Genomic DNA, 11,855 nt, shown 5'->3' on the forward strand with positions numbered 1-11,855 from the left:
GATATATTAGACCATTAAATTGACCAAAATGTAAATTTAATTTTATACAGTTTCCTTGAATAATAGTTAAAATAATTTAACACATATTTATTCTCTCCCCTCGTTCCCCTCATTGAAAGATGGTGAATCTTGGGCTATTTTTATTCCTGCCACACTATGTTTATTATGTTTGGAGAGCAAGATAGATGAATTTTTCCTCTAGGAAGAGAAGATAAATATTGGGACACTTAGCTGGAACCCATGTATTAGGTCTGTTCAGGTTTTTTTTCCTCTTTTCATTACCAAAGGACTTTCTATAACTGTTCATTATTACAATTAAAAAGGTAATCCATTATACAAATATCATGCAGTAAGCAATTACAATGTTTTCTTTGTGCATGAAATAAAAGTCTCATCATACACTCACAGTAAGTATCATATCTACCAGTCTGACAGCTATTTTCTACACTTATTAAATGAGGAACACTACCAGAAGCACTAATATATGCCTAACCAGAAGAAATGTATGAAGAGTGAGCACTGTATTGATTCCTGCACCTAAAACTCCCTGTGATTTCAATGAGAGCGTAAGTGCTGAAAGGTCAAGCTCACCTTAAAGGAAAAGTCCTGGAGCAGGGATAGTAAATAGGCAGACTGCGGGCCAAATTCGGATTAACAGACACTTTTTAACAGACCCTGAAATCTTTTTTTTTTTTTTTTTACTTATCATCATTATTGGGTTTTTTTATTATTATTATTTTCTCTGAAGTCTGGACCTTGACTATACCTTGACCAAGAAATTTGGACTTTGGCAAATAATAATTTACTATCCCTGTCCTAGAGAATATACCAGACAATTGTAACTTTCTACTCGTTTTTCAAATCATTCTTTAGAATTTAATAGAGAATTATATCCCTCTGTAATGGGGTGTACTGGGCCTTTGTGGCCCCCTGCTGGAGGTCCTGTGGTCCTACTACACCCTGCCATTGGAAAAGAGCAGCAAAGGTGGGTCCTATAGGCCTGCCTAGACAGGCTATATGGAAGGAGCCAAGCAGAGCCCAGTAGACTCAGATAAAAGAAGCTGCAAGACCTGAGCAGGTCAGTTGCTGGTTGTGACCAGAGAAGCAGGGAAGGGTGCTCCTCTCTGGTCACAGGAGCTCCAGAGGGAAGCAGAAGGGTTCTGTGGTATTTGCATTCAGACAGGAGGAAGAGGCTCTGAGAACTTCACCTCTGAAGTATGAGAAAAGGCCCAAGGAATAGCAGCAGCAAACTGGAGGGAGCAGTAAGTGGCTGCTGTGTGTTGGTACCTGGAGTAGTAGATGGACCTGGGTCCCCCACCAGCAAGTGCTGGAGTGGCCTAAGCCCTGGAAAGGGACACAGCTAGTTTAAAAGTCCAAGAAAAGGGACTAGATTTAAAGGGCCAAGAAACAGGGCCCAGATGAGGGTAGACCAACATTCCTGGTGGAGCTCTTTACTAAAAGCCCAATAAAGAGGCTAGACTCAAGGGTCCAGAGACATTGCTGAAGACACTAATAAGGACAAACTGGTAGTCCTTGTTGGAACCTTGTTACCCCAAAAGGGGTTCATTCATTCATACGGACTGTGAGACGTGGCTGGAGAGCTCAGCCACAGAAGACCCACCAAGAGCGGTTGACAACCTACAGACAGGTGCAAGAAAGGCCCACAATACCACATCCAGCCACTAGAAGGCACTCGAGGTGAGTGTGCCATCATACCCTCCTATAGGACACTTAAAAAAACTACACACTAATGATCACTCTATTTGATTTTATGGGGCAGATCCTCAGGTGATGTAAACTGTCATAGCTCCATTGGCTTCAGTGGATCTCTCCTCTATTGGTTTTTAGTGTAATTTCGATAAACACTTGTTAAATTTCTTTAGACCCCTATTGGTTTCTTCACTATTTAATTCCATAGGACTTTTCCATATAGACAAATTTAAGAGCTGGAAAAAACTATGGTCTAAAAAAGTCCATGCCATGTCTGTTCCTTAAGAAGCTGTAACAAACTGGAACTTGATATATTTTAACTTTAGTGCAAAACAAAACAATTGAACCTTTACAGCTACCCTAATAAAAATACTGATGTGATGATACTTTGAAAGAATTTTTGTTTTTAATGTCAATTGTTGTACAAAACCTTCTATTCTTCTGTACTATAGTTCTAATATTTCAAAGAGTTAAGAAGGATGACATATACAGTAGTGAACCTAGAGCCAGGACCATGAAAATAATTGTACATTTATCCCTTAGTACCTTTTCCTCTTTCTCAAGTAACAGTCTGAAGCTCTCCTTTTTATCATCATCTGAACCACAACGCAAACTGTCCACCTGCTGCAGAAGATTAAATAATTCTGTTTCCTTTTCTGGTCTCGCAGATTCTGCAGGTAAACTAATCCATCGCCTTTCTTCTTCGGATTCTCCTTCAGTATCAGTGTGAGCTGTAATATAGCTAAAATTATAGAAACAATAATTATATATTCTAAAAATATTGACAAAACATTCTATAACAATTTGTGCCAGTTCCCCAACTTTAAAAAAGTTAGCTCAGTTCCTGATAATTTCACATTCATTTTACAGTATCCCTACTCTGAACTGGAGAATAGATTCATTATCACTAGCATATTAGGCAAATAATCTTGATGCACTCTGCCAAAGTCTGCAAAACGTGATTGTCAGAGGCATTGCCTAGTGGTTAGAGCACAGGAATACAGAGAGTTCTTATTCTGTTTCTGACACTGTCTCAGTAGTTGTTACATGATCCCGTTACCAGATATGGGCTGGCTACAGAGCTTGCTTCTGAGCAAGATACATAGCAGGTGTGTTCATCATAAGATCCTTTAAGGCACTGCCAGGTGTGGCTGAGGTTAGCTTAAGTATGGTATTTTATGCACAGAGACATCTAGTGCCTGAACCGTACAATACAGTTTAACATTCCATTACAGTAGCCTTGAAAAACTCACTTGACCTCTGTGCCTCATTTTCCCCATCTGTGAAATGCAGGTGTAAATACGAGCCAACTGCATAAGAATGCTGCAAAAATCAATGACACAGCATTTTTAAAATGCTTTAACGATGTCAAATGCTATTTACATGTTAAGCATGATCAATTACATCAATATATTTTGTACATTCAGAAGATTAATATCCCACACTGGAAAAACTAAAGTAGTTCACTAACTTCACTGACTGAGTTATGGGAAAATACAACTAAGGAAAGAATCCTATTTTATAAATTGCCACGCAGAGATAAATAAGTGGCCTTATTTTCCAAAGAGCTGACCAGCCAACAATTTCCACTAACTCCAAAAGACATTTGAAGTTCTGGCCATCTATTTAGGTGCACATACCCAAAAGAAAAAAAAAAAAAAAAGTAAGTAACTGTTGACATCCATTTTTTGAAAATCATGTTCTTATGGAACAATCTCTTTGCAGTACTCTTTAGAAATTATTTTCTACCAAGCACAAAGCACTCAAAGTTATCATGACCAGAATAAAATACAAATTGCATATTTTTAATATTTATTTCACACCTTAAGCAATAAATAATTCCCTCAAATTTGCTCAGAGCAACCAAAACACACAAATGATTTTATAGAAATATGATCACTATAGTGTGTTGGAAATATAGAGCTACATGATTTTTGATAGGCTTATTTAAATAATCCTGTCTTCAATAAATCATTCTAAGAAAACTACCAGAATTAAAATGACACTGTGCATTTACGTCTTGCTTGGACAAGTTAAAGTACGTATGCAGCTGCTTACTGAATAACAGAATTGCCAGATTTAGCACAGTAGTTTCTAAACCTAAATTACCCCACTGGTAAGGGAAAGAAGAGGAACACAAGCTTCTTAGTGAAAAATTGAAAAGCGAAGTATGATGGACCAAAGAAGTGAAATATTCAGAACAGATTTTTATATATTTAGTTTATTTATTTAGAGCTGAATCCTCACACCACTGAAGTCCAATGGCAAAAGTTCCCTTGACTTCATTAGAGTCAGGATTTGAAAGTTGTTAAATATTTACTGTAGTCTGCTAAAACATATTTAAAAGTGCAATATGTTGCTATTTCATTATTATTTTGAACTGGTTGTAAAGCTATTGCATATGTAAGTGTTGTGTATATAATGACTATATAAACCACCAAAAAAGCAGTACATTTTTAAATGCTTCTTTGGCGGTAATGCATGCATCAGTGCTGAACTCCTTCTCTCAAATCAGTTGGAAATCTTACTCAGGTCAAAAGGGCTGTTTTGTTTAACTACGAATTGAAAAAGCTTGGTTAGATAGTGTAAAGTAGCAATGATTAAATAGTCATTGTAAATGGAACTACATGTTCCGGTACGACACTAACTGTAAAAGTGTAGAGTTAAAAGCTTTTCCGAACCACGTCAAACACTCTTTAAGGTTTAAAGTGTTTGATTTTGCTCATGGGAATCAAGGTCTCAGTGTTATCAATGATCATTAACGATAACTAGCAGAAATAACATCTCCTCCCCCATTTGTTTCTTTTTCCCCCTGTAAAAACATTGTCTGTCCAAGGCTGAAAAACAGACTAATATGATTACTGCAAGATGTTCCCATATAAGCAAAAAATGCCAAGGTCAAGTTTATGCTGAGAAGCACTCAAAAGCAAGCTCATCAGAGAACTCCAAAGGGTCTCATGTCAACCTGACAATACCAAGCATCAGCTCCAGACAGCCAGATCATAAAATACTATTTTTCAGCAACTTCACTTGGAAAATCTGTAAGCAGGTCACAGCTGAGCAATATTTTGTTTTGGAAATTATAACAAGTGAATAAGCTTCATCAATAACAAAACATAAAAATATCAGGGAAGTAATAATGTTCTATGGCCAGATCATATCCCCATCAATCCACATAATGTGCCTTTCCTCACTTCCCAGAACAAGAGAGAAGAACTCCTTTTCCAGTCCACAGCCTGTGCGGGGGACGAGGGAGGAGATAAGGTGAGTTGGAACAGGAATGGGCAGGTGGTTGCACATCATCCCCCTCTGATCCCATGGAAGTGCATTTAAAAAAAAAACCTCTCCTAGTCTGTATTAATATTCATATGTAGCACTTCCTCACCCCCATGCTTGTGAATCCTCACAGAAACATGTGGAGGAGACAATCTGTTCCCTTGATAAAGATAAATGACATTGTTCATTTTGATATTGTTTTCTCTTTTTTTTTTTTTTTTTTTAAGTATCTCAAATCATTTCTGACAAAGGAAAAATGCTCGGTATATTATTAAATGAAACATGCTGAAACAATTTTACATTATTAAGGCAAAACCACTGGTTTCTGAGAGCTATAATGTATTATACTACAACTCCATTCTTCCTGAAAAGAGTCACAAGACACTCAATTAGTCCACCAGGGAACTGGGCACCAAAAAAAACTAGCAGTGATGGATGCTGATAGCCCAGATGTAGTACAGCAATTTTTAAAATCTTCTCCTATCTTGACCTTTTCACCCTTTTTCAGATAAGTTGAAAACTACTTGTCCCCACAGCAAAACATCCAAAGAGAGTACAATCTATGGCTCTGATCCTGCAAATAGTAACACATGCATAACTTCACACTTTAGTAGCCCTACTGACACAGAGCAATGAGAATACTCAAGTACATAATTTAAGCATCTGCTTAACTGTTTGCAGGATCAGGGAACAAATACATTTTGAGTGTCTTTGACCTATGGATTTACTCACTATTCTCTCCCCTACACCTTTATAACATATTTTAAATATTTTCAGTATGAAAGCATTACATACTAAGAAGGGAACACAGATATTAAGACAACTAATCAACAAAGGTATCTTCTGATTTAAAGCAAGGATTATATGCAGTTTATCAGTTGGAATCAGAGGCTGTTTTACCTCAAAGTAGAGAATTCTTCCAATTGTTAAATGACAAAGTAAGACAATATTAAAAATTACTGATGTGAAAAATGCTAAAGGGAGCCCAATGACTGGTTTCACCAGAACAAGCTAGCAGCCTTTTATATCACCCTGGTTCTAAAAGTTATGCGTAAAGATTGGAAAACACCCTGCACATTTTAATCAGGACTAATTTTAATCACATCAGTACTTCCACTGAAGTCAATGGGATTACATATGTATGTGCTTAAGTACCTTAATGAATTCGAGCCCTAAAGAACTTGCAATCTAAGGCCAACCTTGCAAGCACTGACCCATGTGTGTAATCTAATTTCTCATGTACATAATGTTAGGCTCATACGTAAGTGTTTGCAGGATCAGAACCTAAACTTAGAAATGATCCAGTGAGTGAGAGTAACAAAAAGGTGGAGAGCACTATTATGAGCAAGCTTAGATTTCAGAGCAATATGTTTCAGACTCAGGTTAGGCATGTGCACAGCTTCACAATTCAAGTAAAAGGTAGTGTTTAGGGGGTTTTTTTATTATAATTGTGATTCTTATTGGTAACAAAGAAAAAGTGAATCTTAAGGAACAATTTCAATGACAAGAGGGGCAGCTTTGCACTTTGGTGTTTTGTTATATTGTGTATATGCTTTGAAATTTAAGTAAAGTTATTAAGCATTTGTAAAGGAAAGACTACTGCAAAGAACTATGATGGTAAGGTGTAGAGTATCCACTCAGGCTCAAAATAAAATATATTTCAGTAGAAAAGTGTTGTTCTTTCACCTTTACAGGTTACCTTAGTATGAAAAAAATTGCTACTGATTATTTCAGCCTCAGGTAAGTCTGTATGTTATTAAAACATTTTCCTATGACAATCAAACTAATAATCCAAGAATATCATAGTTTATTATTACATTAATCTGATCTGATTTAAAAGACACCCTACATATAACTTCAAATACATCTGGGGAATATCTTACTGCTGAAGTCTAACAACAACTTATACAAAATGATTATTGTTGGTCAAATATATTTGATTAGTTAGATTTACTAATTTTCAGTTTTCAGAGTAGCAGCCGTGTTAGTCTGTATTCGTAAAAAGAAAAGGAGTACCTGTGGCACCTTAGAGACTAACACATTTATTAGAGCATAAGCTTTCGTGAGCTACAGCTCACTTCATCGGATGCATTCAGTATTCATGTTAGATGCAGTCTACTCTACACATATGTAACATTCAGACACAACAGGTTACCATAATATGCAACACCTGTTTATAGAACCATTCAATAACTACCTTTAAAGCTACTAGAAGTCAGAAATAAAAGAAAAGGCATAAAACCGAAAAAGAGCCGTTCTGTATTTCTCTGATGGTATCACACCTTTAGTATGTCAAAGGAGAGAGACAGAGGCTCTCTCTGGGGAATTTACCTACTAAAACACAATTAAACCAAAAGCATGATCCCAGAACTTTTGCCTTCATCACATTAAAGACCGATCATAGAAGCTGGCTATCTATAATGACTTAGACCAGGGGCTGGCAACCTTTCAGAAGTGGTGCGCTGAGTCTTCATTTATTCACTCTAATTTAAGGTTTTGCATGCCAGTAATACATTTTAACATTTTTAGAAGGTCTCTTTCTATAAGTCTATAATATATAACTAAACAATAAAGTAAATAATGTTTTTAAAATGTTTAAGAAGCTTCATTTAAAATTAAATTAAAATGCAGAGCCCCCAGACTGGTGGCCAGAACCTGGGCAGTGTGAGTGCCACTGAAAATCAGCTCACGTGCCGTCTTTGGCACGCGTGCCATAGGTTGCATACCCCTATCTTAGACTGTTACTAAATGCAGGCCTTTACAATTCTACAGTATGTTTAGAGTTGAGTGCAGTCATTCCATGAGGATATTTGCATGGACATAAAGAGAGCTCTCTTCAGAACAGTCTTTAAGTGGTGTAGCAGATTTGTCAATATATGCACTGAAGAGTTGAGAACACACAGTTGGGGCAAACTGCTCATATTTCTTTCCTTCCCTTAAAAGGGAAAATTAATTATAAAAGTAACCCATTAATAAAATTCCACATAACCCACCATGACAACTGGCATTTATTAGCAGCCCGAGAAAAAAGGCCAAGGACTGAATGGTACGGAGACCTCTTGACCCGAAAAGTGGGCCCTCCAGGTCAGGATTTAGATGCATTATCAGGGCAATATTGTGAAATCTGTATTGCCACTGCCCATGTTGTACCTGTTTAAATTTACAGAAAGTGAGAACCGAAACTGAAGCTTAGATTCTGTGTCTCCAGGCCAGCAAATGATGACAGCACTAAGAAAACAGTATACTCACTTCTCAGGCAATAGGGAGCATTGAACACAATTAGTAATGAGTATAACGCACTTTGAAGAGAAAGCACTAAATAACTGTTAGACACAACCGGGACCCTTAAAAAATGATCCAGGAGTTTCTTTTTAAACATCTCATCTGAAGTTGTGGCGATATGGGATGCCTCCATGAGAAGGTCAGGAGCAGAGCTATGCAGGAGCCAGAAATTATGTTATGCAGGAAATTTCAAGATTTCAAAATCTGTTTTCATTCTGAATAGGAACAAACCCAAAAAACTTAAAATTTCAGGCAAAATAAGTATTTTAGAAAAAATTATTTCAAATCAAACTGTTAAATTTTGATAAAATTGAAACAGTTTGTTCTGATGTTGACCTCTAAAATTTTATATTATAATAGAAAATCTAAATTTCAATATTAAAAGTCACGTTGAAACAAAATATTGAACCACCCCATCCCATTTGTTCCAAAATGCTTTATTTTTATTTGTTTTTTCAATCAAAATTGAGACATTCCTAGAAGACCTGTGCAAATCAGCCACAGCAGCGTACAGGATCTGGCCCTACTGATTTGGAAAGCTTTATCAGATGCTGAGATATAGAATAATAAGTACATGTGAAACATAAATAAATTGGACTGCTGTTTACAGAACATAATTCCACATATATGAAATGTTTGCATGCCAATTTTAAAGTGTACTGTGCATGAAATATTTTAGACTCACCCGCCTTCACTATCTGCCTCCTCAGAACTGGTAGTTTCAGTTGCTCCATAAGCTGTCTCAGCTCTTCTTTTTCTGGTGGCTCTGTGTGAAGGGCTAATCCGACGAACATCAGCCTTCCCTTGAAGCTCATCTCGAACAAGCTCTTCCAGCTTTGGAACAGCTTCTTTAAGAAACTTCACCTCTCTCTTCAGTTCTTCCACATTCAATAGTAAGCCATTCAATTTTTCCAGTATCTGAAGCTGTCTTCTTTGTAAAGCCATCACTGTTCCTTGCTCGTTATGCATTTCATTTTGCAAATCTACATAATGAAATCTGTTGCGTAAATCTAGTAATGCAGTTGCCCCAGGTTTTCGGATCTTGTGATACCAAACCAGTACCAAGCTTATTCCTGCAGCCCCTGCCATTATGCCCAAAATCAGCCCTTTGTTTTCAGAGTGAGACATTTCTGTTTATCTGAAAATGAAGGAAGGGGGAGAGAATGAAATCTACTTTTTCACTCTGTCAGAATACTCTTACCTTTAAATATATAAATCTAAATCTATACCAGCCAGCAGATACGGTATATATTTATATATCATACATTTATTAGCCTCAGTAGTAATAAAATACTACATACATGCAATGAGGGCGACAATGTTGCAATGACGACCTTAACTTATGTACTTCCCAGTTTTTTTGTGTTCAAGGACCTCCGTTCTGCAAACACACTTACGTGTGTACAGGACTGGGGCCTTCATTTGTAACTTTAATATTGTAGTTAATGTTCTTGGGCGTTTCTATTTTAAAAGAAGAAACCTGTGTAGTTTGGTTTTATAAAATTCTGTGGTTTTTAAACTACAAAATTTTCTAACAACACTTAACATTTACTTTGGGATTTATATTTTCACAGCACTTTACAAATTTAAGCCCTGATTTTACAGACTTTTTTTGTGTAACTTCAGATATGATCCTGCCTGCATGCGCTTAAAAATTATGTACATGCATAGAGGTTTGCAAGATCAGGGTCAGATTCTGCATGTGGATCTGCCCTCCTGCAATGCCCCCAAAGAAACCATGAAAGTCAAAGGGGGCTGCCTTAGTTTGCACATACACAAAATACCTAGCTATGGCTCTATGGAGTGGCACAGCCTGTTCTACAGCAGGCACTGACATAGTTTAATAAAATGTCTATTGTGCGTGCATGGAGCCTTTTAAAAAATGGCTTGTATCTTCATAATTTTTAAATTGTTTTCAAAGACACTCAAGGATTACCTTGGCGTTTGAAAGTTGGCTTAGAGATTTCCATGCACAAAAGTAGTCGTAACAATTTTTTAAGAGGTAGAAGCACTATCTTCCCCTCACCCCCTTGATCAAAAAAGAGCCAAAAGGGACAGATGGTCTTCAGACTTCACAAAAGTCTTCCCCTGCCAGCTGACCCCCAAGCAGGGCACGTTCAGCCCAAAGGGGGGATATTTTATTAAAGCACAAGTGAGTGAAAAGAGGGACGGGTTAGAGGAGCAGAGGAAGATACACCTGCCCCGGCACTGGAGCGTTCACTGCGGCTCTCTCTCGCACCCCAGCCAGGACATGTTAACTGGGGAGCAGAGAGCACAGTCCAAGGCCATCCCGGTCGGCGGCGTCAGGGACCCGGGGCCCGTGACTGACCCCTCAGGCCCCTTCTCCCCGGGGGACAGGAGCTGGACCCTGCCTGCGGGGTCAGGTGCCTCTGCCGAGCTGGCGCCTTCTCAGCAGGCGGCGCGGGGCGACTCGCCCGGCCGGGTTTCTGAGCTCAGGGCGCGGCGGGGAGGGCAGCTCCACAGCCCATACCCCGGGCGGCCGGGCTGCACCCCTCTGCGGCGTGCGGAGCCCCAGGCGCCGCCTCCTGCCTGGTGGGAGGCTGGGTGCTGGCGGGCGGCCTGCAGCCGGAGGGCGGTAGCGGGACCCCGGGGGCCCATTCAGCCAAGGTTACGTACCGGGCAGCGGGGCTCCGGCTCGGAGAGGAGACGCGGCTCCGCCTGGGAGGACGGAGGGGGCGGGCGCAGCGCAGGGGGCCGCCCAGGGGCTGCCGAGACCCGGATACAGGTGGGCCGAGCGAGCGGGGCCGCTCCGGGGCTGGAGACTCCGAGGACTGCGGCCCGCTCGGAGCCCGTCCGCCGTGGGGCGGCTCCTGCTTGGCGGCGGGAGCCTGACGGCTGCAAGCCAGCAGTGCGGAGCCAGCTTCCCCGGCGGCGGGGACAAGGGCCCGGGGTGAAATCCCGGCCCCGCGGAAGCCTCCTGCAACCCCCCGTGACTTCAGGGGGCTTCCCCCGGGTGCGCCCATCCCAGCGGGGCTCCTGGGGCAGCCGGGCTGGGTCGGTGACCCAGGGCGGCGACGCTAACGCTGCCCTGGGCAGCCCCCTGGCGGAGCAGTGCCAGGCGGGTAACGCCCTTCGGAGCAGCGCTGTTTTACAGGTGGCTGGAGAGAAAAGAAGCCAAAGCGGGGCAGGGATTTCTGCAGCAAGGTCCTGCCATCACCTGGGATATATTTTTGATTATTCGTGTTCCCGTAGTGCCTAGGGGAGCCGCAGGTGTGGAGCAAGATTACATTGTGCTAGGGGCTGTGTGAGCAGAACATAAAGCAGGTCCCTGCCCCAGGGAGCTTACAATCTGAGTATAAGACAGGAGACAGACAGATTTGGACAGATTGATGGGGAGGACAAAAGACAATGAAACAGTATTAGTCAGAATGACAGGCAGTGGTCTAGTTGTGCCAGAAGCTTAGTCACTGTAAAGTTTTTGTAGGCATCACAATAAAGGAGGGTTTTGAAGAAAGATAATGAGATAGTTTTGCAGATGTTTACAGGCAGCACCTCCCAGGCATGAGAAGTGGCATGAGAGAAAGCACAAGGTGCTTGAAAGTTTAACATGTGGGCAATGAAGGCAG

General features: G+C 40.4%; 1 protein-coding gene across 6 annotated transcripts in view; it reads right to left on the reverse strand.

The window, feature by feature from the left end:
- The window catches only part of RMDN2 (regulator of microtubule dynamics 2), a 74,001-nt gene extending 62,680 nt beyond the window's left edge, over positions 1-11,321 (reverse strand). For 4 of the 6 annotated variants that reach the window (XR_012158182.2, XR_012158181.2, XM_073338400.2 and 1 more), the window contains exons 1-3: positions 10,906-11,321; positions 8,954-9,406; positions 2,257-2,452 (exon numbers count right to left, since the gene is read on the reverse strand). Coding sequence is in view for 4 of the 6 variants with exons in the window: in XM_073338400.2 (XP_073194501.1) it covers positions 2,257-2,452; positions 8,954-9,396 (639 nt within the window). In the remaining 2 variants the exon portion in view is untranslated. Of the gene's footprint in view, positions 1-2,256; positions 2,453-8,953; positions 9,407-10,204; positions 10,283-10,905 lie in introns of those variants that run through there. The other 2 variants (XM_073338402.1, XM_073338401.2) reach the window with 2 other exon arrangements.
- Between the last annotated feature and the right edge of the window lie 534 nt (positions 11,322-11,855).

This window comes from Lepidochelys kempii, chromosome 3 (assembly GCF_965140285.1).
Source record: "Lepidochelys kempii isolate rLepKem1 chromosome 3, rLepKem1.hap1, whole genome shotgun sequence".
NCBI classification, from domain to species: domain Eukaryota; kingdom Metazoa; phylum Chordata; order Testudines; family Cheloniidae; genus Lepidochelys; species Lepidochelys kempii.